This window comes from Somniosus microcephalus, chromosome 34 (genome assembly GCF_052327205.1).
Source record: "Somniosus microcephalus isolate GS21.2 chromosome 34, FLI_Smic_1.0, whole genome shotgun sequence".
Lineage (NCBI taxonomy): Eukaryota > Metazoa > Chordata > Chondrichthyes > Squaliformes > Somniosidae > Somniosus > Somniosus microcephalus.
Window position 1 is genome coordinate 24,525,320 of NC_141020.1, and position 27,976 is coordinate 24,553,295.

General features: G+C 50.5%; 2 protein-coding genes across 2 annotated transcripts in view; one reads left to right on the top strand and one right to left on the bottom strand.

Moving 5' to 3' along the window:
* The window catches only part of LOC147096888 (synaptosomal-associated protein 25-like), a 381,047-nt gene that overhangs the window by 42,963 nt on the left and 310,108 nt on the right, over positions 1–27,976 (top strand). The window lies entirely within an intron of this gene.
* Positions 599–27,797, bottom strand: LOC147096889 (tripartite motif-containing protein 54-like). The gene is made up of 4 exons (XM_085973162.1): positions 27,500–27,797; positions 22,367–22,528; positions 20,522–20,692; positions 599–1,344 (listed from the first exon to the last, which is right to left on the bottom strand). The coding sequence occupies exons 1-4, from the start codon at positions 27,683–27,685 to the stop codon at positions 703–705; spliced, it is 1,161 nt and encodes a 386-aa protein (XP_085829288.1). The 5' UTR covers positions 27,686–27,797; the 3' UTR covers positions 599–702.

The window sequence follows — 27,976 nt, forward strand, 5'->3', positions numbered from 1 at the left end:
AGAAACGCCAAGACTGCAAGCGGTCTTGTTCGGCCTGAGAGAATGACCGGGGAGAAGGATGGCAGGGGAATGGGATTTGTGGTGGGGACTGAAGACTTTTGGTCTTCCCGGTATCGACCTGGAGGAAGATGTGACTCGTTCAGGATAGCGGACAACCAGGAAGACAGCACAGAGGCAGTTGGGGAGAAGTGACACCATGGCTTAGCCTCCAGGGCCACAGTGTCACCTGTTGAGTCTCTGACCAACACTGGATACAGTGTTCCAGGTGTGGCCGGACCAGAGAACTGGAGCATGGCAGCCTCTGAACTTATACTCTACTGGCTTAGCAATATAGTTCAGCAAATGGTTGATTGTTGCTCTGCAGTGACTGAACACGTTTGAGCGTTGGGTCTAGCACCCTGGGCATCTTTCAACCTCACCATCCTAAACAGTCCAAAATAGCTTTACAAAACCCAGGCACGGTTTATCAGCCTGCAAACACTTCATTGGAAACATCCTGTCCAGAGCTAGACCACAAGTTGGAAGGTGAAGTGAGAAAGAAAAAGGTGGTGGGGCGGGGCGGGGGGAGAAACATACAAATAGACGGTAGGCTTTAGAATAAGATGTATGAGCTTTATTACTAATAAAAGATCCCATAGGCTATAGATTGTGAAGCACGGTCCACTGAACTAAAGAGGTTGTCTATCCTTAATAAATTGGTTATCAGTCTATCCTTTCCATCGGCAAGACCGCCGTCTCTTGGGCTGTGTTGATGCAGTTGGTTGCACTGGAGGTTGCAAACTTGTCACAGCCCGCGTCTGGCGTGCTGCTTTTAAAACCCAAACTGGAGCTAATTTTGTGGATGAAGTGGTCCAAGGCCTTCGCCGGGGACATGCTGAGATTGGAGCAGCCTGACATCCGGGCGCCGTGCTCCTCCACGCTCCTCAGCAGCAGATTGTTGGTTTCCGAGGAGACAAAGTCCTTCGTGTTGATCCCCTTGACCAGCTCCTTGAAGTAGCGCCCGACCGAAATGCTGCCCTCCTTTGGGACCTGGGGCAGGAGCTCCTGCCGGGCCAGCCTGGCCACCTCGCCCCGCAGCAGCTTGTCTTCCTTGAGGAAGTGCACGGCGTTCAGGTGGGAGTCCAGCAGCTGCTTCATCTGCAGATAGAGCTGGGTGGGACCTTGAAGGGCGGTCAGGATCTCCTGCAGCTTCTCGATCTTCTCAACCCTCTCGCTCTCCACCTTCATCTTCAGCGTATTAATTTTGGACTTCAGTTCCGTCAGCAGGCTCGCCCCCACCGCATCGATCATGGTCTTTGTGTCTTTGCAGGAGGACACCGTCTCGTTCATCAGCTTCTCAATTTCCTGTCGGAACAGGGAAGACCAATTATAGGAGGAAAGGACCTGGGCAGTGACAGACCCGCTGCTGGAGGCTGTGGGCACAGCGGATGATTGCCTCTATATTGGCATTTCCACTCTGAGAGGCGACAGAATGCTTGCGTTGGGAAATGGAAATTGTTACCATGTTGCAATAGAAAGGCTGGGTCTGATACAGACTTGGGAGGGGTATGTATGTGCTTACCTAAGAAAGGATATACTTGCCATAGAGGGAGTGCAGCGAAGGTTCACCAGACTGATTCCTGGGATGGCAGGACTATCGTATGAGGAGAGATTGGGTCGACTAGGCCTGTATTCACTAGAGTTTAGAAGAATGCGAGGGGATCTCATTGAAAGGTATAATATTCTGATAGGGCTAGACAGACTGGATGCAGGGAGGATGTTTCCCCTGGCTGGGGGATCTAGAACGAGTGGTCACAGTCTCAGGATATGGGGTAGGACATTTAGGACTGAGATGAGGAGAAATTTCTTCACTCAGAGGGTGGTGAACCTGTGGAATTCTCTACCACAGAAGGCTGTGGAAGCCAAGTCACCGAATATATTTAAGGAGATATATAGATTTCTAGACACAAAAGGCATCAAGGGGTATGAGGAGCGAGCGGGAATATGGTATTGAGATAGAGGATCAGCCATGATCATATTGAATGGTGGCGCAGGCTCGAATGGCCGACTCCTGCTCCTATTGTTCTATGTTTCTATGTATCCAAACTTTTTGTATTGGTGGGCCGGGCAGATGTCTACTGAGGAGCCTCAGGCACCAGATGTAAAGTTTAAATCAACATTTCCAGTTAATTTGTATAGGGTGTCAGCCATGGCTCAGTGGTTGCACCCTCGCCTATTGAGCCAGAGGGTGTGGGGTCAAACCCCCGCTGCCGAGACCGGAGCACAAACTCTACGCTCTGGTGCGGTACAGAGCATTGTCTGAGGTGCAGCTTTTTGGATGAGACGTTAAACCGAGGCCCCGTCTGCCCCCTCAGGTGGACGTAAAAGATCCCGAGGTACTACCTCGAAGAAGAGCAGGGGGAGTTCGCCCCCCGGTGTCCTGAGGCCAATATTTATCCCTCAACCAACATCACTAAAGCAGATTATCTGGCCATTATCACATTGCTCTTTGTGGGAGCTTGCTGTGCGCAAATTGGCAGCTGCTTTTCCCACATCACAACAGTGATGATGCTTCAAAATTAAATTGTCTGTAAAGCACTTTGGGACACCCTGAAAGGAGCAATAGTTCTTTCTAGATTTCAAGCTAGTGTTCTGATTTAGGATTTTGTCCGCCAATGAGGCAGCAACGTTAAGAACAGCTCTCTGAAAACCTCTAGGCCCACAAAGCTCAATATAAAAATCAGCGAGTGAGAAATATAAGCACAGATAGATTTGAGATGCCTGGGCTCTGACAGCTCAGTTGATAGGGTTCGGAAGCCGTGGTGACCTGCAGCCCACAGTTTGGACACTCCCAGGGGAATGAGAGGGAAGGAAATGTTATCCCATTTTCCTACCCTCATCCAATTCTTGGAATTGCCCTTGATATTTCCCCCCCCCACCCCCCAACACAAGTGGTTGTGTCTCTGGGGTGGAGTAGAGAGTGACCTGTCATAGAATCATAGAGTCATAGAGTCATACAGCACAGAAAGAGGCCCTTCGGCCCATTGTGTCCGCGCCGGCCATCAAGCCCTGTCTATTCTAATCCCATTTTCCAGCACTTGGTCCATAGCCTTGTATGCTATGGCGTTTCAAGTGCTCATCTAAATGCCTCTTGAATGTTGTGAGGGTTCCTGCCTCTACCACCCTTTCAGGCAGTGAGTTCCAGATTCCAACCACCCTCTAGGTGAAAAAGTTTTCCCTCAAATCCCCTCTAAATCATGGAATCTTACTTCACGGAAGGAGGCCAATCGGCCATTCGTGCCTTTGCTACATTACAACAGTGACCACACTTCAAAAAGTACTTCTTTGGCTGTAAAGCGCTTTGGGACATCCGGTGGTCATGAAAGGCGCTTTATAAATGCAAGTCGTTCTTTCTTTACCAGCTCTTCAACCGAGCTATCCAATTAGGCCCACTCCCCCGCTATAGAAACATAGTAAAGAGTGCTTGGTAGGCACCCAATGTGGAAGGTGTTTAGTTCCCAGCACTAAATCCCTTGACTTATTAAGCATATAATTCATATTAAAAAAACTCATTGTATTTTACCCTCTCCCTCTAAAATTGAAACGTCTGTGTTCAGGGCACTGTGGGTTTGAAGCATGCACTGAGAAACGGTACGATGCGGAGGCTTGTGCCTTTAGCCACGCACAGAATTCCTGATGTCTCCTGTAACTATGAGCACTGGGGACCATTCAAATTTGAGACCAGCTACTTCCGTCACCATAAGGAAGAAGGATAACTAACCGTGGGCTGCCCTTCCAGCCATCTTGTGCCCAATCTCAAGGACAGCTCTTGGTCGACTAACCCTGGACAAAGATTCACAGTGTGGGGGAAGTTTTACCTTAAGGGGGCTGGAATGCAGAGGGGGTGGAAGTTATGCTACGGTTGTATAAAGCTCTGGTTTGACCACACCTGGAGTAACTGCGTTTGGTTCTCAGGGAGGACCTATTGGCCTTGGAGAGGGTGCAGTGCAGATCATCAGAATGATACTGGGGCTAAATTATGAGGACAGGTTGCATAGACTAGGCCTGTATTCCATTGAGTGAAGATGATTAAAGGCTGATCTAATTGAGGTGGTTAAGATGATTAAAGGATTTGATATGGTAGAATCATAGAATAACATAGCACACAAGGAGGCCATTCAGCCCATCGGCCCTGCGCCGGCTCTTTCGAAGAGCAATCCAGTCAGTCCCACTCCCCCGCTCTTTCCCCAGATCCCTGCAAATTTTTCTCCTTCAAGTATTTATCCAATTCCCTTTTGAAGACCACTATTGAATCTGTATCCACCGCCCTATCAAGCAGCGCGTTCCAAATCCGAACCACTCGTTGCATAAAAAAGTTGTTCCTCATGTCGCCTCTGGTTCGTTTGCCAATCACCTTAAATCTGTGCCCTCGGGTTATCGACCCTTCAGCCATTGGAAACAGTTTCTCTTTGTTTACTCTATCTAAATCCTTCACAATTTTAAACACCTCAATCAAATCTCCTCTTAACCTTCTATGCTCCAAGGAGAACAACCCCAACTACTCTAGTCTATCTGTTAAGTCTGTGTGTCCCAGTTATGCTTATTATAAATCACTGGACACAGACCACAAGAATAACTTTAACAGGTCTTTACTATTCGGAGGTCAGGGCTGAACGGCCCAGCAAATCCCTACAGAACGTTTATATACCGGTGTGGTCACCACCGGTATTACAGTATACAGCAGCCAAGAGAAAGTAGTACATCTCTTAAGGTAGTTCTCTTAAGGTGGAACAGGTTACATACACCACAATCCTCCCTTTTTAGCTTAACAGTTATATCCCCATTTAACATAACATAATAACATATAGATATATATATATACAACTTCATGCAAAACAGTTCAAAGATTCAGTCTCTGAGGAGGTCTCCTGATTCGAGTTGGATAACGCCTTTCAGGGGTCTCTGATTCTCGTTGCTGGGGTGACTCATCTAGTTGATCTCTTATGGATTGGACATCATCCTCAGGTACATTCACTTCTGAGGTAGATGCTTCAGGTTCACTAACTTCTTCCACGGTTGTCTCTGCCGTAACCCTGGGTTCGACCCTTGTTCTCGATTCTACCAGTTGGTCAGCATGACGCCGTATTACATTTTCACCAATATCTACCGTGTACATCAGGGGTCCTTGTCTGGCCCGAATTGTTCCAGATTGCCATTTCTCGCTTTTATAGTCCCGGGCTAACACTGGTTGTCCTATTTCGAAACTCCGAGTGGTCTTGTTATTTATATGCTGGAACTGTTTGTTTTCAACTTCCCTCCGCACATTTGGTTTTAACAAGTCCAACCTGGACCGCAACCTCCTGTTATAGAACATCATGGCAGGACTTTGGTTTGTCACTGCATGAGTGGCGTTTCGATATGCCAGTAGGAATTTGTCCACCTTGTGTTGTAGTGGAATCTGATCTTCGCTCATGGCCTTTATTGCTTTTTTGAACGTTTGTACAAATCTCTCGGCCAACCCGTTTGTAGCCGGATGATATGGGGCAGAGGTATAATGTTTCACCCCATTCTTCTTCATGAATTTCTGGAATTCTTCTGACACGAACTGCGGTCCGTTGTCTGAACATATTTGTTCTGGCAATCCATTTCTTGCAAATATCGTTCTTAGCACCGCGATCGTCTTTTCCGAGGTAGTGGTAGTCATCTTAATCACTTCTGGCCATTTAGAATGTGCGTCCACCGCAATTAAAAACATGGAGACCATGAATGGACCAGCAAAGTCAATATGTACACGTTGCCATGGGGTTGAAGGCCATTCCCATGGATGCAGCGGTGCAATCGGAGGTGCATTTTGCACTTTTTGGCACCCTGAGCAGCTTTTCGTCAGATCCTCTATCTGTTGGTCGATACCCGGCCACCACGCATAAGCCCTAGCAAGGCTTTTCATCTTGACTCCCCCCAGATGACCTTCATGCAGTTCCTTTAGAACTCTCTCTCTTAACTTAGGAGGAATAATCACCCTTGTTCCATACATCAATGTTCCTTGACAGACGGACAGCTGTTCTCGTCTTGCTGAGAATGCCGGTAACAGTGGATCACCATGTGCTGGCCATCCCTTCACTGTCACTTCGTAGACCTGGGACAGTGTCGGGTCGTTCCTGGTTTCTCTTTCAATACTTGCATTGGTGACTGGTAAACATTCGATGATGGTCGAGTGAAATAACTCAACAGGGTCAACCGTCGGTGCCTCCTCCTCTGTAGGTAGTGGCAGGCGCGACAGCCCATCAGCATTACCATGCTGCTTTGTACCTTTGAATTCGATCTGATATTGATGTGCCCCTAGGAAAAGGGACCATCTCTGGAGTCTCTGTGCTGTCATCACCGAAACACCCTTCTTAGGGTTAAAAATGGATACCAACGGCTGGTGGTCTGTCAGAAGCGTAAACTTTTGGCCCTGCAGGTAATGATTAAACTTCTTTACTCCCCACACAAGGCTGAGAGCCTCCCTATCTATCTGAGCATAGTTGCGCTCAGCGGAGGTCAATGATCTGGATACGAACGCAACTGGCCTCTCCAGGCCATTTGGCAACTTGTGTGAGAGTACTGCCCCAATACCATATGGAGAAGCATCACAAGCCAAACGAATAGGCAGCGTTGGGTTGAAGTGAGCCAACACTTCCTCTGAGGTGATCAATGCCTTGCTTTCGCGAAAGGCCCTCTTACAGTCCTCGCTCCACTTCCATGGTACTCCCTTCTGCAAAAGAGCGTTCAGCGGGTGCAGCACCGTGGATAAATTTGGCAGAAACTTATGGTAATAGTTAATCAACCCTAGGAACGACCTCAACTGGGATACATTATCCGGAGCGGGAGCCTTCACAACAGCTTCGATCTTGTCAGGAGACTTATGAAGCCCCTCCTGGTCAATGACATGACCACAGTACGAGATCCGCTTCTGAAAGAACTCACATTTCTGGCGATTAACTCGAAGTCCATATTCTTTCAATCTGGTGAGCACCAGTTCCAAATTTGCAAGATGTTCCTCGTCATCATCTCCTGTAATCAGAATATCGTCCAGGTAACATTGTGTGCCTGGAATTCCCTGTAATACCTGCTCCATGGCCCTCTGCCAAATTGCTGGAGCCGATGCCACTCCAAAAACCAGTCTATTATACCGGTACAAGCCTCTATGCGTGTTGATCGTGAGATACTGGCGTGACTCTTCCTCAACTTCCATCTGTAAGTACGCCTGTGCCAGGTCTATCTTGGTGAAGTGTTTCCCGCCAGACAACGAAGCGAAGATATCCTCAATCCGCGGAAGCGGATACTGCACCGTGTGAAGCACCGGATTAACAGTGATCTTGAAATCTCCACAGATGCGAACCTTCCCCGGTTCCCCCGGATTGTTGCTCGATGAACGCTTCATGACGGGGACAATGGGCGTGGCCCACTCACTCCAGTCTACCTTAGACAGTACTCCTGAATGTTCTAGCCCTTCCAGCTCAGCTTCCACAGCAGGTCGTATCGCATAAGGTACCGGTCTGGCTTTGAAAAATTTCGGGTTTGCATGTTCTTCAACCTTGATGTTTGCCGTAATTCCTCTCAGTGTTCCCAGTCCCTGTTGGAACACCTCTTTAGCATCGTCCAATATTCTGGACAATCGTTTTGGTTTGACATCTTTTTTACCGGAATCTACCGTTAGTGTTTTTAAGGAATGCCAGTCCATATTTATTTTCCTAATCCACTCCCGTCCCAGTAGTGGTGGACCTCCCTCAGGTAGCACATATAAGTCCATTCCTCGGCTTTCTTTGCCCTTGTGGACCACCTTTACCTCTATCTTCCCGATGGGGTATACTCTTTGCCCCGTGTATGTTTTCAATACAATCTCCGTATCCCGTAGGGGAACATGTGGGAATAACCTTTTGTAATCTTGCTTATTCATGACCGTCAATGCCGATCCAGTGTCCAATTCCATCTTCACTTGGACTCCTGCTATCTGAAGTGTGACCCAGATTGTTTGGAGGTCTGCTTCATTACCAACATTGTGTACTCTTAGACTACCCAGTTCATTACTGCTGGAGTCTGAATTTGACTTCTGTTCGTTCGAACTGTTCTCTGTCACCTTGTGTACCTTTCTGTATTTTTCCTGCGGTGACTTTTTGTTGCTGGTCTTCTTTCCTGACCGGCATACTTTAGCTATGTGACCAAGCCTGCCACATTTTCTGCATTCCTGATTTTTGAACCAGCACTGGTTCTGATCGTGCGTTGTCTTTCCACAACGATAACATTTTACTGTACCCAAGACCATTTGATTGGTGCTGAGTTCCGGTGACCGTAGCTGCATTTCCGCAGTGCCTCTCGCTGCGGCTTCGTGCGATGCTGCAATAGTGACAGCTTTATCAAGCGTAAGATCATTCTCCTCAAGCAGTCGCTTTTGTGTTCCTTCTTTTAACAATCCACACACAAATTTATCTCTCAGCGCATCGGCTAGTCCTGTTCCAAACTGACAGTACTTTGATAGCTTACGCAGTTCAATTAAAAATTCAGCGTTGCTTTCGTCTTTCAGCTGCGTTCTTCTGTAAAATTTAAATCGTTCCGCTATCATCAGCGGCGTGGGGTTTAAATGATTTTTCAGGACAGTAACAATATTCGCGAAAGTCTGATCCGCCGGTTTATCTGGTGATAGAAGGTGCTTCAATAGCCCGTATGTCTTCGCACCCATTGAGCTTAATAAGGTTAGTGCTTTCTCATCATCTGGTACCTTATTTGCTTTACAATAAACTTCCATGCGTTCTACATACGTGGTCCAATCTTCGATATCGCTATCAAAGATATTAATGTTCCCATGTTTAGGCATCCTTGCAAGTTGTTTAAATTTTTCTTTTTCTCAAAATGGCGGTTTCCCGCGCTTGTCTTCTTCCCCCGCCTACTAAAATGGCGGCTTCCCACGCTTGGCGGTCTTTCCTGCGCTCGTCTTCTTCCCCCGCCGACTCCAATGGCGGATTCCTGCGTTTGCCTTCTTCCCCTGCTGGCTGCAATGGCGATTGCCGTGCTGCTGCCGTTCTCGCCTCCCCAGCGGTTCTCAATTCCCCGACGCTGCTTTTACTCCCCCGCGGTTCCCGTGGGCATTCATGCTTCCCCTGCTGTTGCGCCTCTCAGCCCCGCATGCAGCCCGGTCCTTTACACCGGCTGCGTTTGAGTTCTCCGCGGCTCTCGTGCCTTAAGCTGCCCCAGTCGTTGTGCCTCTCGGCCTCGATTGCAGCCCAGCCCTTTTCACCGGCCGTGGTCGAGTTCTCCGCCCTTTTTCCTCCGTTTTCCCTCCCCCACTCCACAGTCAACGCGGCCGACTTTCTGCTCGTGTCGCTGATCGGCTTACCCACCACCGTGGTAGAAGGGATGATCACTGCCTGTCGCTGATGGAGGGCTTCGTGGTCAGAATTTTTCTTTTTAACCCGGGTTCTCGATGCCTCCCGTGCGATGGTGCTCAGCAGGATGATGAGGGCGGATGCCTCTTCTCGACGCCCGTTCTGAGGACGAAGCTGCCTTGGATGTAAAACTGCCGCAGGGTAAGATCGGACTCGTCGCCACTGTTAAGTCTGTGTGTCCCAGTTATGCTTATTATAAATCACTGGACACAGACCACAAGAATAACTTTAACAGGTCTCTACTATTCGGAGGTCAGGGCTGAACTGCCCAGCAAATCCCTACACAACGTTTATATACCGGTGTGGTCACCACCGGTATTACAGTATACAGCAGCCAAGAGAAAGTAGTACATCTCTTAAGGTAGTTCTCTTAAGGTGGAACAGGTTACATACACCACACTATCCACGTAACTTTAATTCTATCCACGTAACTTTAATTCCTCATCCCTGGAACCATTCTAGTAAACCTCTTCTGCACCCTCTCCAAAGCCTTCATGTCCTCCCTAAAGGGCGGTGCCCAGAATTGGACACAGTTCCCCAGCTGGGCCTGAACTAGTGTTTATACAGGTTTAGCATCACTTCCTGGCTTTTGTACTCGGTGCCTCTATTTATAAAGCCTAGGATCCTATCTGCTTTATTAACTGCTTTGTTAACCTGTCCTGCCACCTTCAAAGGTTTGCGCACAAGCCCCCCCAGCTCTCGCTGTTCTTGCTCTCCCTTTAAAATGATACCATTTAGTTTGTATGGTCTTTCCTCATTCTTCCCACCAAAATGTATCACTTCTCTGCATTGAATTTCATCTGCCATGTGTCCGCCCATTCCACCAGCCTCTTTATGTCTTCTTGAAGTCTATTACTATCTTCCTCACTGTTTACTACACTTCCAAGTTTCGTATCATCTGCAAATTTCAAAATTGTGCCTTGTACCCCCAAGTCCAAGCCATGAATGTATATCCAAAACAGCAGTGGTCCTAGTACTGAAGCCTGAGGAACACCACTGTGTACCTCCCACCAGTCTGAAAAACAGCCTTTCACCACAACTCTGTTTCTGTCCCTTAGCCAATTTTGTATCCATGTTGCTATGGCCCCTTTTATCCCCTAGGCTGCAGTTTTGCTAACAAGTCTATTATGTGGCACTTTATCAAAAGCCTTTTGAAAATCCATATACACAACATCAACTGCACTGCCCTCATCCACCCAGTGTGTTACCTCATCAAAAAACTCAATCGAGTTAGTCAAACACGATTGGCCCTTGAATCCATGCTGGCTCTCCTTTATTAGTCCACACGTGTCCAAGTGGCTGTTCATTTTCTCCCGAATTATTGTTTCTAAAAGCTTCCCCACCTCCGACGTTAAACTGCAATGGCCAAGCTTATCCAACTCCCCTTTTTTGAACAAGGGTGTAACATTAGCAATCCTCCAGTCCTCTGCCACCACCCCTGTATCGAAGGAGGATTGGAAGATTGTGGCCGGCACCTCCGCAATTTCTACCCTTACTTCCCTCAGCAACCTCGATACATCCCATCCAGGCCGGGTGACTAAGTACTGCCAGCCTTCCCAGCACCTCCTCTTTATTTATTGTTATCCCATCCAGTATCCCAGCAACCTCCTCGTTTACCATAGCTTTGGGAAAGTCCTCTTCCTTGGTAAACACCGGTGCAAAATACTCAGTTAGTAGCTCAGCCATGCCTTCTGCCTCCACCAGTAGATCTCCATTTTGGTCCCTAATTGCTACAGAAAGAGAAACTACTTCCTCTGGTGGGAGAGCCCAGAACAAGGGGGCAGAACCTTAAGATTAGAGCCAGGCGGTTCAAGGGTGATGCCAGGAAGCACTTCTTCACACAAAGGGTGGTGGGAATCTGGAACTCTCTCCCCAGAAAGCTGTTGAGGCTGGGAGGTCAATTAAAAATGTCAAAATTGAGCTTGATAAATTTTGTTGGGTAAGGGTATTAAGGGATATTGAACCAAGGCGGGTAGATGGAGTTAAGATACAGATCAGCCAGGATCTAAGTGAATGGCAGAACAGGCTCGAGGGGCTGAATGGCCTCCTCCTGTTCCTATGTTCCAAGATAGTCGACATAGGTACTTCAAAAATAATGAATTGTGTGAAGTGATTTGAGATGTTTGGACATAACATGACACTATATAAATTCCAGAATTATTTTGATAACAGGGTCAGCCATTGTCCGGCACCATTGTCCGGCACCATTGGCCGGCTCCATTGTCCGGCACCATTGTCCGGCACCATTGTCCGGCACCATTGTCCGGCTCCATTGTCCGGCACCATTGGCCGGCTCCATTGTCCGGCACCATTGTCCGGCTCCATTGTCCGGCACCATTGTCCGGCTCCATTGTCCGGCTCCATTGTCCGGCACCATTGGCCGGCACCATTGTCCGGCTCCATTGTCCGGCACCATTGGCCGGCTCCATTGTCCGGCACCATTGTCCGGCTCCATTGTCCGGCTCCATTGTCCGGCACCATTGTCCGGCACCATTGTCCGGCACCATTGTCCGGCACCATTGTCCGGCACCATTGTCCGGCACCATTGTCCGGCTCCATTGTCCGGCACCATTGTCCGGCACCATTGTCCGGCTCCATTGTCCGGCTCCATTGTCTAAGTGCTGTGTGTGTGTTGCACACGCTCAGTCGTGGCCAGCAGCAGATGTCATCTCCCGAGGGCCACGACTGAATTTCTCCGTCTGGGACTTCTCTCGATCAGCGTGTCAAGACCAGCCTCATCCACAGGATCTCCCGTGAAATTGCTCACTGACTATCCCTATTATTGACGAGCGTCTGAGAGGAGACTACCTAAAAAAGTGGACCTCCGCGGGGAGGGATCCGGACACCAAAACCCGATCAGGGATATGTGTCAAATCATATTTTTCAGAATAGGTAGGTGAGGATAAAATGGAAATACTTTATATTGAAATCACTCTCCCTATGCTCTTGCTTAAGTGAGGCTGCATTTTTCTTTAATCTGCTCATTGCTTTGCCTCTCATCAATCACAGGAGCAGGAGGAGCCCATTCAGCCCCTCGAGCCTGTTACATGGGAACAGGAGGAGGCCGTTCAGCCCCTCGAGCCTGTTACACAGGAACAGGAGGAGGCCATTCAGAGCCTCAAGCTTGTTACATGGGAACAGGAGGAGGCCATTCAGCCCCTCGAGCCTGTTACACAGGAACAGGAGGAGGCCATTCAGAGCCTCAAGCTTGTTACATGGGAACAGGAGGAGGCCATTCAGCCCCTCGAGCCTGTTACACAGGAACAGGAGGAGGCCGTTCAGCCCCTCGAGCCTGTTACACAGGAACAGGAGGAGGCCGTTCAGCCCCTCGAGCCTGTTACATGGGAACAGGAGGAGGCCCATTCAGCCCCTCGAGCCTGTTACACAGGAACAGGAGGAGGCCATTCAGCCCCTCAAGCTTGTTACATGGGAACAGGAGGAGGCCGTTCAGCCCCTCGAGCTTGTTACACAGGAACAGGAGGAGGCCGTTCAGCCCCTCGAGCCTGTTACACAGGAACAGGAGGAGGCCATTCAGAGCCTCAAGCTTGTTACATGGGAACAGGAGGAGGCCGTTCAGCCCCTCGAGCCTGTTACATGGGAACAGGAGGAGGCCGTTCAGCCCCTCAAGCTTGTTACATGGGAACAGGAGGAGGCCGTTCAGCCCCTCGAGCCTGTTACATGGGAACAGGAGGAGGCCATTCAGCCCCTCGAGCCTGTTACATGGGAACAGGAGGAGGCCATTCAGCCCCTCAAGCCTGTTACACAGGAACAGGAGGAGGCCGTTCAGCCCCTCGAGCCTGTTATAGGGGAACAGGAGGAGGCCATTCAGCCCCTCGAGCCTGTTACATGGGAACAGGAGGAGGCCATTCAGCCCCTCGAGCCTGTTACACAGGAACAGGAGGAGGCCATTCAGCCCCTCAAGCTTGTTACATGGGAACAGGAGGAGGCCGTTCAGCCCCTCGAGCTTGTTACACAGGAACAGGAGGAGGCCTATTCAGCCCCTCGAGCCTGTTTCATGGGAACAGGAGGAGGCCATTCAGCCCCTCGAGCCTGTTACATGGGAACAGGAGGAGGCCGTTCAGCCCCTCGAGCCTGTTACACAGGAACAGGAGGAGGCCATTCAGAGCCTCAAGCTTGTTACATGGGAACAGGAGGAGGCCATTCAGCCCCTCGAGCCTGTTACACAGGAATAGGAGGAGGCCCATTCAGCCCCTCGAGCCTGTTACACAGGAACAGGAGGAGGCCATTCAGCCCCTCAAACTTGTTACATGGGAACAGGAGGAGGCCATTCAGCCCCTCAAGCCTGTTACACAGGAACAGGAGGAGGCCGTTCAGCCCCTCGAGCCTGTTACATGGGAACAGGAGGAGGCCATTCAGCCCCTCGAGCCTGTTACATGGGTACAGGAGGAAGCCATTCAGCCCCTCGAGCCTGTTACATGGGAACAGGAGGAGGCCATTCAGCCCCTCGAGCCTGTTACACAAGAACAGGAGGAGGCCCATTCAGTCCCTCGAGCTTGTTACATGGGAACAGGAGGAGGCCATTCAGCCCCTCGAACCTGTTACATGGGAACAGGAGAAGGCCATTCAGCCCCTCGAACCTGTTACATGGGAACAGGAGGAGGCCATTCAGGCCCTCGAGCCTGTTACATGGGAACAGGAGGAGGCCATTCAGCCCCTCGAGCCTGTTACATGGGAACAGGAGAAGGCCATTCAGCCCCTCGAGCCTGTTACATGCGAACAGGAGGAGGCCGTTCAGCCCCTCGAGCCTGTTACATGGTAACAGGAGGAGGCCCATTCAGTCCCTTGAGCTTGGTACATGGGAACAGGAGGAGGCCATTCAGCCCCTCGAGCCTGTTACATGGGAACAGGAGGAGGCCCCTTCAGTCCCTCGAGCTTGGTACATGGGAACTGGAGGAGGCCATTCAGCCTCTCGAGCCTGTTACATGGGAACAGGAGACGGCCATTCAGCCCCTCAAGCCTGTTACATGGGAACAGGTGGAGGCCATTCAGCCCCTCAAGCCTGTTACATGGGAACAGGAGGAGGCCATTCAGCCCCTCGAGCCTGCTACATGGGAACAGGAGGAGGCCATTCAGCCCATCAAGCCTGTTACATGGCAACAGGAGGAGGCCATTCAGCCCCTTGAGCCTGTTACATGGGAACAGGTGGAGGCCATTCAGCCCCCTCGAGCCTGTTACACAGGAACAGGAGGAGGCCATTCAGCCCATCAAGCCTGTTACATGGGAACAGGAGGAGGCCCATTCAGTCCCTCGAGCTTGTTACATGGGAACAGGAGGAGGCCATTCAGCCCATCAAGCCTGTTCCCCAATTCAATTAGCTCCTGGCTGATCTGGAGCTTAACTCCATTTACCCGCCTTATTTCCGTAATCCTTAATACCCTTACCTCATAAAAATCTATCAATCTCAATTTTGACAATTTCCATTGACCCCCCCAGCCTCAACAGCTTTTTGGGGGAGAGAGTTCCAGATTTCCACCACCCTTTGTGTGAAGAAGTGCTTCCTGACATCACCCCTGAACGGCCTGGCTCTAATTTTAAGGTTCTGCCCCCTTGTTCTGGACTCCCCCCACCAGAGGAAATAGTTTCTCTTTATCTACCCTATTGACTTAATAGATCCAGTCAATGTGGGGTTTTATTGACGTGGTGTTGATGGAGGGAGGAATATTGAGCGGGACACCAGGGAAACTCTTTGTTCTTCTTCAAACAAGTGCCGTGGTGGTGTCTTTAACACCCAACCGAAGAGGCAGACAACATCTCATCCGATTTCTCGGTTAATCAGGAGCAGCGCCATGGTTTGACGGCGACCTTTGCGTATTCAGCTGTGCCGGTGAGATCACCGGGAGTGGGTGGCCCTCAGGACATCCCGTGGGATGACTGAGTCGTGACATATTCACCCTGCCCTGCAGCACTAGATCTCCCCCTCGAGTGGTCGCAAAGAAAGGTGAGTCAGTGTTATTAATTGGTTGAGCAGTTTGAATGCTCTTCAACCGCACGCTGTAATTATTGTGCAGTTAAACGCATTCAGTGATTAATTGCTTTCCTTTGAAGTGAATGGGGCCACTTTCCCACATCATCGAATCGTGCAATTTAGCTCCAGTTAGGAGCAGGGACTGGGGAAGAGCTCCCCTGCTGGCCTAGTGGCTAAAGCGCAGCCCCTGAGAACCACCTGTACCTGGCGTGATCCCCAGTTCGACCCCTGCTTGGGGTCGCCTGCCCCTCCCCAGTTCCGTTTCCGTGGGGACGTTCTGGCAGAGGCTGCGAGGTGTCGATTCTCTCCCAGCCCGGGGTGACCCTGGAGAGGGAGCGTGCGGTGCCCAAGAGGATATTCTTAGGGCAGGTGGGCACCGCAAGGGATAGATGTCCGCAATAATATTATCATTTAGTTTTATGGTTCCTTGTGTTTTGTGATTGTACAGTTTATATTTTAACTTTCTTCTTATTGTGCCTCTTTTTAAAAATTTTGACTGGACAGGGATTGATGGTCGGCGCAGACACGATGGGCCGAAGGGCCTCTTTCTGTGCTGTATAACTCTATGACTCTATGACAAATGTAAACTTGTTTCTTGTTGACGACACTGGGGCAACACAGTGTAATCTGTAAGGATCTGTTAGAAAGGGCACAACTGTGTTCTCTTGTCTCAAATGGCGATTCAGATTTGATGGCTGGGCTCAGTATGGGGCTCAGTTGAGTCCCTACAGTTGACCTCCCCCCATCCCATCCTATCTGATTCATACTGGGATATCTTTCCACGTGGGGTGCGGGGAAAGGGGGTGCACGCTCTCCAGTAACTCACTCGTGATCATTATGAACGCCCGGACAGAGATTAGTGAGAGGCTGCTCAACTGTGAGGGCTTCACGGCTGAGCTTAGTCCTCCCCACTCACTGGGCATGTGCAGTCTCCAGCAGATGGTCAGTGGTTAGTGATCAGGACTGGTAGTCCTGGCTTCCCCAAGCCCCGAGGCGCTGATTCTGAGTCTTGGGGGCTTTCCTGCTGCTTAACGATGTTCCCGCCAAGCTGCGTGGCCGCGCAGTCATCCGCAAGGGCCGGCGCAGGCCGCTCACCGGCTTCCACATTGTAGGTACCGCGCATGCGCAAAGATATGAATGGGCCGTGCATTGGGAGCGGCGCAACTTACAGGGGTGTGGCTGTTTAAGTGGCGATCACCTAATACGGCGGAGAGCGGGTTTCAAACCTGGCGCCTCCCCTACTTGACGAACTGCCTGGTCTTTTGCGGGTATTTCCCACGGCACGGGGAGGAGGTGATGTGGAGGGGGGCAGTGATTGAGACCTCAGCGGAAAAGGGTAACAGCCCGATCTTTAGCCGAGAGGGCTTTCAGTGGGAATATAACCAGGGGTCACAGTCTAAGGATAAGGGGTAAGCCATTTAGGACTGAGATGAGGAGGAATTTCTTCACCCAGAGAGTGGTGAACCTGTGGAATTCTCTGCCACACAGGGCAGTTGAGGCCAATTCATTAAATATATTCAAGAAGGAGTTAGATATATTTCTTAAGGCTAAAGGGATATGGGGAGAAGGCAGGGACAGGGTACTGAATTTGGATGATCAGCCATGATCTCATTAAATGGCGGAACAGGCTTGAGGGGCCGAATGGCCTACTCCTGCTCCTATCATAGAAACATAGACATAGAAACATAGAAGATAGGAGCAGGAGTAGGCCATTCGGCCCCGCGAGCCTGCTCCGCCATTCAATGAGACCATGGCTGATCATCAAAATTCAGTGCCCTGTTCCTGCCTTCTCCCCATATCCCTTGATCCCTTTAGCCTTAAGAAATATATCTAACTCCTTCTTGAATATATTTAATGAATTGGCCTCTACGGCCTTCCGTGGTAGAGAATTCCACAGGTTCACCACTCTCTGGGTGAAGAAATTCCTCCTCATCTCTGTCCTAAATGGCTTACCCCTTATCCTTCGACTGTGACCCCTGGTTCTGGACTCCCTGACCATCAGGAACATCCTTCCTGCATCTAATCTGTCTAGTCCTGTTAGAATTTTATAAGTTTCAATGAGATCCCCTCTCATTCTTCTAAACTCCAGCAAGTATAAGCCCAATCGACCCAATCTCTCCTCATATATCATTCCTGCCATCCCAGGTATCAGCCTGGTGAATCTTCGCTGCACTTCCTCAATGGCAAGAACATCCTTCCTCAGATAAGGCGACCAAAACTGCACACAATACTCAAGATGTGGTCTCACCAAGGCCCTGTACAACTGCAGCAAGACATCCTTGTTCCTGTACTCAAACCCTCTTGCTACGAAGGCCAACATACCATTTGCCTTCTTAACCGCCTGCTGCACCTGAATGCTTACCTTCAGCGACTGGTGCACAAGGACACCCAGGTCTCATTGCACTTCCCTTTCTCCCAATCTATTGCCATTCAGATAATAATCTGCCTTCCTGTTTTTGACACCAAAGTGGATAACCTCGCATTTACCCACGTTATATTGCATCTGCCATGCTTCTGCCCAATCACCCAACCTGTCCAAATCATACTGAAGTTTCTCGACATCCTCCTCGCAGCACACACGCCCACCCAGCTTTGTGTCGTCTGCAAACTTGGGGATATTACATCTAGTTCCCTCGTCTAGATCATTAATATATATTGTGAATAGCTGGGGTCCAAGGACCGATCCCTGCGGTACCCCACTAGTCACTGCCTGCCACTCGGAAAAAGACCTGTTTATTCCAACTCTTTGCTTCCTGTCTGCCAACCAGTTCTCTATCCAAGTCAATACCTTGCCCCCAATCCCATGTGCCTTAACTTTACACGCTAACCTCTTATGCGGGACCTTATCGAACGCCTTTTGAAAGTCCAAATACACCACATCCACTGGTTCTCCCTTATCTGTTTTACCAGTTACATCCTTAAAAAATTCCAGTAGATTAGTCAAGCGCGATTTACCTTTTGTAAATCCATGTTGACTTTGTCTGATCCGCTCACTGTTTTCCAAGTGCTCTGCTATTATGTCTTTTATCATGGACTCTAGCATTTTCCTCACTACCGATGTCAGGCTTACCGGTCTATAACTATCTTCTATGTTTCTATGTTTCTAATAGCGAGTTGACACTCAGATGTTTGGGCGGATCAGTGGAATAGGGTTGTCACTGGCCAACTCCAGTTTGCCGTGTTGCGGGAGGTTTCATCACATGACCTCCCTCCACCAAGCACCCCGCCCCCACACTCCCGCCATTGGTCACCCCCACACCCATCCTCATGGTGCCCCGGCCCCACACTCCCGCCATTGGTCGCCCCCCACTCCCATCCTCACGGTACCCCGCCCCCACACTCCCGCCATTGGTCGCCCCCCACTCCCATCCTCGCGGTGCCCCGCCCCCACACTCCCGCCATTGTTCACCCCCACTCCCATCCTCGCGGTGCCCCGCCCCCACACTCCCGCCATTGGTCGCCCCCACACCCATCCTCGTGGTGCCCCGCCCCCACACTCCCGCCATTGGTCGCCCCCCACACCCATCCTCGCGGTGCCCCGCCCCCACACTCCCGCCATTGGTCGCCCCCCACACCCATCCTCGTGGTGCCCCGCCCCCACACTCCCGCCATTGGTCGCCCCCACACCCATCCTCGTGGAGCCCCGCCCCCACACTCCCGCCATTGGTCGCCCCCCACTCCCATCCTCATGGTGCCCCGCCCCCACACTCCCACCATTGGTCACCCCCACTCCCATCCTCATGGTGCCCCGCCCCCACACTCCCGCCATTGGTCGCCCCACACACCCATCCTCATGGTGCCCCGCCCCCACACTCCCACCATTGGTTGCCCCACACACCCATCCTCACGGTGCCCCGCCCCCACACTCCCGCCATTGGTCGCCCACCACTCCCATCCTCATGGTGCCCCGCCCCCACACTCCCACCATTGGTTGCCCCACACACCCATCCTCACGGTGCCCCGCCCCCACACTCCCGCCATTGGTCGCCCCCCACTCCCATCCTCATGGTGCCCCGCCCCCACACTCCCACCATTGGTTGCCCCACACACCCATGCTCACGGTGCCCCGCCCCCACACTCCCACCATTGGTCGCCCCCCACTCCCATCCTCACGGTGCCCCGCCCCCACACTCCCACCATTGGTCGCCCCCCACTCCCATCCTCACGGTGCCCCGCCCCCACACTCCCGCCATTGGTCGCCCCCCACTCCCATCCTCACGGTGCCCCGCCCCCACACTCCCGCCATTGGTCGCCCCCCACACCCATCCTCACAGTGCCCCGCCCCCACACTCCCGCCATTGGTCACCCCCACACCCATCCTCATGGAGCCCTGCCCCCACACTCCCGCCATTGGTCGCCCCCACACCCATCCTCGCGGTGCCCCGCCCCCACACTCCCGCCATTGGTCACCCCCACTCCCATCCTCACGGTGCCCCGCCCCCACACTCCCGCCATTGTTCGCCCCCACTCCCATCCTCGTGGTGCCCCGCCCCCACACTCCCGCCATTGTTCGCCCCCACACCCATCCTCGTGGAGCCCCGCCCCCACACTCCCACCATTGGTCGCCCCCCACACCCATCCTCGTGGAGCCCCGCCCCCACACTCCCGCCATTGGTCACCCCCCACTCCCATTCTCATGGTGCCCCGTCCCCACACTCCCGCCATTGGTCGCCCCCCCACACCCATCCTCGCGGTGCCCCACCCCCACACTCCCGCCATTGGTCGCCCCCCCACACCCATCCTCATGGTGCCCCGCCCCCACACTCCCGCCATTGGTCACCCCCCACACCCATCCTCGCGGTGCCCCGCCCCCACACTCCCGCCATTGGTCGCCTCCCACTCCCATCCTCGCGGTGCCCCGCCCCCACGGCTAAGTGGAAAGCGAACAGATCTTTGTTACCCGATTGGATGACTCTGGACTGTCAGTCAAACAGCTTTTTTTCCCGTCTCTAATATTTTTATAACCCTCTGATTTCCCCCCGGGATGTGTCCGGGAGATTGATCTTTAATTCCTGGAGAATCCTGGACACTCCTGGAGTGTTGGCGACCCCTGAGACAGATCATGCGGTGAAGTGAAGCGGCACTGATTGCCACATGAGGGACCGTGAGCCGACCCTGCCCTGGCCATTGGTACCTGGATGGTTCCTGACACGCTCTCGCTCCTCATGTGAAGAGACTTCATATCTTCAGCGAAATGTTTCTTCCTTTCCTGATAAACGTCGGCGAGCTTAGCGACATCGTGACATTGGTGGTCTCCGAACAGCTTGCATATGCTGCATATGGGCACATCGTCGTGTAGGCACAGCTGTGAAAGCAACACGGCGAGGGGTAATGGTTGAGCATTAGCAGTCGCGCCAAGCACGGTGCGGTGTATCTTACTCCCAGTACTCCTACACACCCCTCAACCTCAGCAGGGATCTCACATTTGGGTCGAAGTTGCACGGCATGATATCAGTAACAAGCACATCTACTAAACTCACTGATTTATTCAGCAGGGGCTGAGGCTCGCCTGCAGGGAGGGAGCAGAACCTAGAGTCAATCTTTTGTGCCTTGGGTGCCTCTCTCTGTGTGAGAGAGAGAGGGAAGAGAAAGATATGGAAAGAGAGGGAGGGACAGGGAGAGAGGGTGGGTTAAGACAGAAAAGATAGAGATTGACAGGGAACCAGGGAGAGATTGATATGGACAGAGAGGAAAAGAGACATAAAGAGAGAGGAAACAGAGAGAAGGAGAGACAAAAATAGAGGGAGGGACAGAGACAGATAGTGGGAGTGAGAGAGAGAAAATTAAATATCTCACATTTTGAAAATTAAAACAGAAAATGATTGAAATGCCCAGCGGGTCTGTCAGAAAAAGAGAGAGAAGCACTGATAGCGGTGTTACAGTGGTAGGACATTTTGATCTCATGGACTGGTTTCCATCGCCGTTGGGGGGGGGGAGGACGGTGAGGGGGGGCAGGAGGGGGAGGACGGGAGGGGGGGGGAGGACGGGAGGGGGGGGGAGGACGGTGGGGGGGAGGGGGAGGACGGGAGGGGGGGCAGGGGAGGACGTGGGGGGCAGGACGGTGAGAAGGGCAGGACGGTGAGGGGGGCAGGGGAGGACGTGGGGGGGGGCAGGACGGTGAGGAGGGCAGGACGGTGAGGAGGGCAGGACGGTGAGGGGGGCAGGGGAGGACGGTGGGGGGGCAGGACGGTGAGGAGGGCAGGACGGTGAGGGGGGCAGGACAGTGGGGGGGGGAGGGGGAGGACGGGGGGGGGGAGGGGGAGGACGGTGGGGGGGAGGATGGTGGGGGGGGAGGACGGTGAGGAGGGCAGGACGGTGAGGGGGGCAGGACAGTGAGGGGGGGCAGGACGGGGGAGGGGGGAGGACGGTGGGGGGGCAGGACGGTGAGGGGGGAGGACGGTGCGGGGGGGGCACGACGGTGAGGGGGGCAGGACGGTGAGGGGGGGGAGGACGGTGAGGGGGGGAGGACGGTGAGGGGGGCAGGACGGTGAGGGGGGCAGGATGGTGGGGGGAGAGGACGGTGGGGGTGGGTAGGAGGGTGGGGGGGGTAGGAGGGTGGGGGGTGCAGGACAGTGGGGGGGGGGGCAGGAAGTGTCTGGTCCTAATGCTCTCGCTGGCCTGGCATGGGGCAGTCTTGATGGACCATTTGGTCTTTTGCTGCCCGTCAGTGTGCAGCCCGTGAACCCGTGAAGCGGTGAGTTTGAGGGATTTGCTACCAAAGCCCCAGGCTGCTGAGATTCCACCATTTTCGGGGGGGGGGCGGGGGGGAGGGTTGTTGCTTACCCTCAGAATGGCATGAAGCGGGAGGGTGTGGAGGGGCCCCCTCACCATCAAAGGAGCAAATTTCCAAAAACTCTCCCAAATCTATCGCTAACCTTTAGCTACTAACTGGCCGTGGGTAACGCTCTGGGCAAATAATTAGTGTAAAGTTAATTTTTTAAAAGACGGAGCTCCTATTAAATGGAGCTGCTAATCTCACCAGATTCATGAGTTCCTCTTGGTGCTTCTCACACATTTGGATCTGTTGGCTCTGCTCCCTGCTGCAGATAATTTCCAACTCTTGCTTGAACTTCTCCAGCACATTTTCCGCAAAGACGTTTTGCTTTAAAATAGCGATCCCTCTTCCACGCAGGTGCGTGAGCTGCGGAGGAAAGTTTTAACAAGAGAAAGCGATGAGAGCAGTTGCCCATGGCTATAGACAAGCTTCACAGGTGTCCTGGACAATACTTATCCCTCAACCAACATCACTAAAGCAGATTATCTGGCCATTATCACATTGCTGTTTGTGGGAACTTGCTGTGTGCAAATTGGCTGCCGCATTTCCTAAATTCAAACAGTGACTACACTTCAAAAGTATTTCATTGGGTGTAAAGCATTTTGGGACGTCCTGAGGTCGTGAAAGGTGCTATATAAATGCAAGTCTGTCTTGCAAGGCTGCCCGTGTCCTAACTCGCCCTAAGTCCCGTTCGCCCATCACTCCTGTGCTCGCTGACCTACATTGGCTCCCGGTTAAGCAGCCTCGATTTCAAAATTCTCATCCTTGTTTTCAAATCCCTCCATGGCCTCGCCCCTCCCTATCTCTGTAATCTCCTCCAGCCCCCCGAGATATCTGCGCTCCTCTAATTCTGCCCTCTTGAGCATCCCTGATTATAATCGCTCCACCATTGGTGGCCGTGCCTTCTGTTGCCTGGGCCCTAAGCTCTGGAATTCCCTGCCTAAACCTCTCCGCCTCTCGACCGCTCTTTCCTCCTTTAAGACGCTGCTTAAAACCTACCTCTTCGACCAAGCTTTTGGTCACCTGCCCTAATTTATCCTTATGTGGTTTGGTGTCAATTTTTTTTGTCTTACAACATTCCAGTGAACCGCCTTGGGATGTTTTACTACGTTAAAGGCGCTATATAAATACAAGTTGTTGTTGTTCACAGTTTAAGAGTTTTCTCCTGGATGACTCGTGCATCTCCCATGGCATTGCTCATGGCAAGTCACATGACATAAGGCCAGGTGTATTCTACCATGTGGTGGACAATGTATTATTCTGCTGGTAAAGTAGAGCTGTTTTCAATGTGGCCTGTCACTTTAAGGCCACATGGTGTAATTGCTGTAAGTGGGCACATTCGGAGGTCAATTACAGGCTAATTTCTCTTGGGTACATCCTCGGGACAATTAGAGCGGAATGGTTTCGCTGTTGATTAGCAATTAGTTGTAAATCCCTAGTTCCCCAGGGTCAGAAAAGCCAGCAGGAAGTGACTGGATCTCTTTACTTCGCTTTAAAAAAAACTCCTTTAAATCTGTAACCAAAGTGTCATTGGACTCAAACGTTTTTAATATATTTATTTATTATTAATATTGATGATGAGGGCTCTGTTTATTTTTTTAAAAGCCAGTTGGTTTTGAAGATGACCTCGTAGGGAGCAGGTCTACCACTTGGTGCATTTACAATGTGAGTCGATAGAGTCTGGTTACTGGGAGAGAACACCTCAAGTTGACCTCCTTTGCTTCACTTCTGCCTGACCAAGGCGGGTCTGGGGTCTAGTTATTTATTCTGGGAAGTGCCAGGAACTCGGTTAGCCCTGCTCATCAGGGGCTAACGTTGCCATAGTGATAGGAAAGCCCCTACTGACCTGCCCTATGCCAGTCTGAAAGGGTCAAGGGTCAAGCTTAGCACTCACAACACAACAAAAAAGAATGGTGTTTCTATCACTCTATCTATCTCTCTATCTATCTATCTATCTATCTCTATCTATCTATCTATCTATCTATCTATCTCACTCTAATCTATCTATCTCTCTAATCTATCTATCTATCCATCTCTCTATCTATCTCTATCTATCTATCTATCTCTCTATCTCTAATCTATCTGTCTCTCTATCTATCTATCTATCTATCTATCTATCTCTCTATCCATCTCTCTATCTATCTATCTATCTATCTCTATCTATCTATCTCTCTCTCTATCTCTAATCTATCTGTCTCTCTATCTGTCTCTCTATCTGTCTATCTGTCTATCTCTCTCTATCTCTCTATCTATCTCTCTATCTCTAATCTATCTGTCTCTCTATCTGTCTCTCTACCTGTCTCTCTATCTGTCTCTCTATCTGTCTCTCTATCTGTCTCTCTATCTGTCTCTCTATCTGTCTCTCTACCTGTCTCTCTACCTGTCTCTCTACCTGTCTCTCTACCTGTCTCTCTACCTGTCTCTCTATCTGTCTCTCTATCTGTCTCTCTACCTGTCTCTCTACCTGTCTCTCTACCTGTCTCTCTATCTGTCTCTCTATCTATCTCTCTATCTCTAATCTATCTGTCTCTCTATCTGTCTCTCTATCTGTCTCTCTATCTGTCTCTCTATCTGTCTCTCTACCTGTCTCTCTATCTGTCTCTCTATCTGTCTCTCTACCTGTCTCTCTATCTGTCTCTCTATCTGTCTCTCTATCTGTCTCTCTATCTGTCTCTCTATCTGTCTCTCTATCTGTCTCTCTATCTATCTCTCTATCTCTAATCTATCTGTCTCTCTATCTGTCTCTCTATCTGTCTATCTATCTATCTCTCTCTCTATCTCTCTATCTATCTCTCTATCTCTAATCTATCTGTCTCTCTATCTGTCTCTCTATCTGTCTCTCTATCTGTCTCTATCTGTCTCTCTATCTGTCTCTCTATCTGTCTATCTGTCTCTCTATCTGTCTCTACCTGTCTCTCTATCTGTCTCTCTATCTGTCTCTCTATCTGTCTCTCTATCTGTCTCTACCTGTCTCTATCTATATCTATCTATCACTCTCTCTATCTCTATCTATCTATCTCTCTCTCTCTCTAATCGATCTATATCTATCTCTCTATCTCTAATCTCTCTGTCTCTCTGTCTCTCTATCTATCTATCTATCTATCTATCTCTGTAGCTCTCTATCTCTCTCTTTCTCTCTCCCTACCTATATCTATATCTCTATGTTGATCTATCATATTAAAATGTCTAAACCACAGAAGCAGAGAGGCAATAATTTCAGGCTCTATGTTTCTGACCGGGAGCCAGAAATTCACAATCCAGTCTGTGAACGTCCCTCACCAGACAACAATTAAGCTCCAATCAATGGCATAAGGTCAGAGATGTAACCTTCTGGCCTGAAGGCAGCAGGATAGTAGTTTGCGTATTACATGGTACAACTTGGTCAGCTGCCCATCGACTGGCTTAAATCTCCACTTCCTCCCCCACTGCAGTGTATACTATCTACAGGATGCACTGCAGCAACTCGCCAAGGTTACTTCAGCACCTCCCGAATGCACGACCAATGCTCCCTCTAAGGGATCGTGAAGGTAGGGCACAGCCCACTCACAGCATGTTTAAATGTACCGCACACTGAAAGGTTTCGAGGGAACACTGCCCGCGACCTCCAACACCTAGAAAGACAAGGGCAGCAGGTGCACTGGATCAGTGGGCAGCGCTCTCGCCCTCTGAGTCAGAAGGTTGTGGGTTGAAGCCCCACTCCAGAGACTTGAGCACAAAAATCTAGGCCAACACTACAGTGCAGTGCTGAGGGAGTGCTGCACTGTCGGAGGAGCCGTCTTTAGGATGAGACGTTAAACCAAAGCCCCGTCTGCTCTCTCAGGGGGATGTAAAAGATCCCACGGCACCATTTGAAGAAGAGCAGGGGGGAGTTCTATCACTGAAACAGATTATCTGGTCATTATCACATTGCTGTTTGTGGGATCTTGCTGTGCGCAATTTGGCTGCCGCGTTTCCCACATTACAACAGTGACTCCACTTGGAGAAGAGTACGTTGGTTGTAAAGCGCTTTGGAATGTCCTGAGGTTGTGAGCGATGCTATAGAAATACAAGCCTTTCTTTTACCCTTTAAAACAATAGAATCTTACAGCACAGAAGGAGCCCTTCGGCCCATCGTGCCTATGCTGGCTCTCCAATTAGTCCCACTGCTCCTGCTCTTTCCACATAGGCCTGCAAAATCTTCCTTTTGAAAGTTACTGTTGAATCTGCTTCCACCGCCCTTTCAGGCAGCGCGTTCCAGATCACAACAACTCGCTGCGTAATAAGATTTCTCCTCATCTCCCCCTCTATTTTGTTTGCCAAATATTTTAAATCTGTGTCCTCTGGTTACCGACAGTGGAACCAGTTTTTCCCTATCTACTCTATCAAAAGCACTCATAATTTTGAACAGCTCTATTAGAACTCCCCCTAACCTTCTCTGTTCTAAGGAGAACACTCCCAGCTTCTCCAGTCTCTCCCAGATAACTGAAGTCCCTCATTCCCAGTATTCTAATAAACCTCTCCAAGGCCTTGACATCCTTCCTAAAGTGTGGTACCCAGAATTGGACAAATGCTCCACATGAGGCCTAACCAGTGTTTATAAAGGTTTAGCATAACTTCCGTACTTTTGCACTCTATACCTCTATCAAGCCAAGGATCCCGTATGCTTTTTTAACAGCTTTATCAACATGTCCTGCCGCCTTCAAAGACCTGTGTACATACACCCCCCCAGGTCTCTCTCTTCCTGCACCCCCTTTAAAATTTAGTGCCATTTAGTTCATATTGCCTTTTGCCATTTTTCATTCCAAAACGAATCACTTTGCACTTCTCTGCATTAAATGGTGTCCGCCATGTGTCTGCCCATTTCACCAGTCTGTCTATGTCCCCCTGAAGTCTGTTACTATCCTCCACACTGTTTACTACATTTCCGAGTTTCGTGTCATCTGCAAACTTTTAATCTACCTCAGGGGAATCGAGGGATCTGGGGATCGGGCGGGAAGGTGGAAAATCAGGTCGAAGATCAGCCATGATCTTATTGAATGGCATGCGAGCAAGCTCGAAGGGCCAAATGGCCAACTCCTGCTCCTATTTCTTATGTTCTTACCAAGTCCAGGTTATTTAATATATATTAAAAAGATATATATTGGAATATATATATATATATATATATAATATATATATATATAGAAGCTGGGCTAAACCAGCGTTGCAGCTTAAGGACCCATCTTGGTCACTTCTTTAGCACCTAAAGTATTCGCCAAAATTACCCGTTTTCTTTTTGGCAAAATTTAATTTAAAAACACAGGGGGCAGAAAAACCCCAAGTCCTAATTATGATCTAAGAATAAGATTCTTTCCCTACTTTTCTGCACATGGGACAATAGAAGTGACCGTTTACGTGGGTGCAGTTCTGGGAGACGAGTGTCGCCTCGATGCATTTTTTGCAGTAGTTGTGTCCGCAGGGCAGCTCCAGCACGGGTGGGCTGAATAGCTCCAGGCACACGGGACAAGACAGCTCCTTGGCCAACGCTTCGTGGGCGACGTCCATTGCGGCAACCGGTCAGACGGCAGCGGAGAAGCGCATTGTCCTGGGATCCTTCGAAATCCTGCTGCGCTGGCGAGGGTAGCGTCACGAAAAATGAAAGAAAACAAATTGGCCAAAGTCCCAAGCTCCCTGTTGGTAAGGAGATGATGCCACAATACGCGTTCCATGTGGCTTAGATGGCGATGTCACAAAGGGCTTCCTCTTTGAATCTGTGTGGCTGTTACAATTAGATTCTAGATGTCATAATCCAACACTAAGAATTAAATCTATAAGAATTTCTACACATTTCATGGA

Coding starts and splice junctions, on each gene's coding strand:
- LOC147096889 (XM_085973162.1), bottom strand. CDS start 27,685: ATGGACGTCGCCCACGAAGCGTTGGCCAAGGAGCTGTCTTGTCCCGTG. Junction 22,529..27,499: donor ATTGTCCCATGTGCAGAAAA/GTAGGGAAAGAA, acceptor TTTCCTCCGCAG/CTCACGCACCTGCGTGGAAG. Junction 1,345..20,521: donor GCGTGTCAGGAACCATCCAG/GTACCAATGGCC, acceptor CTGTTCCGACAG/GAAATTGAGAAGCTGATGAA.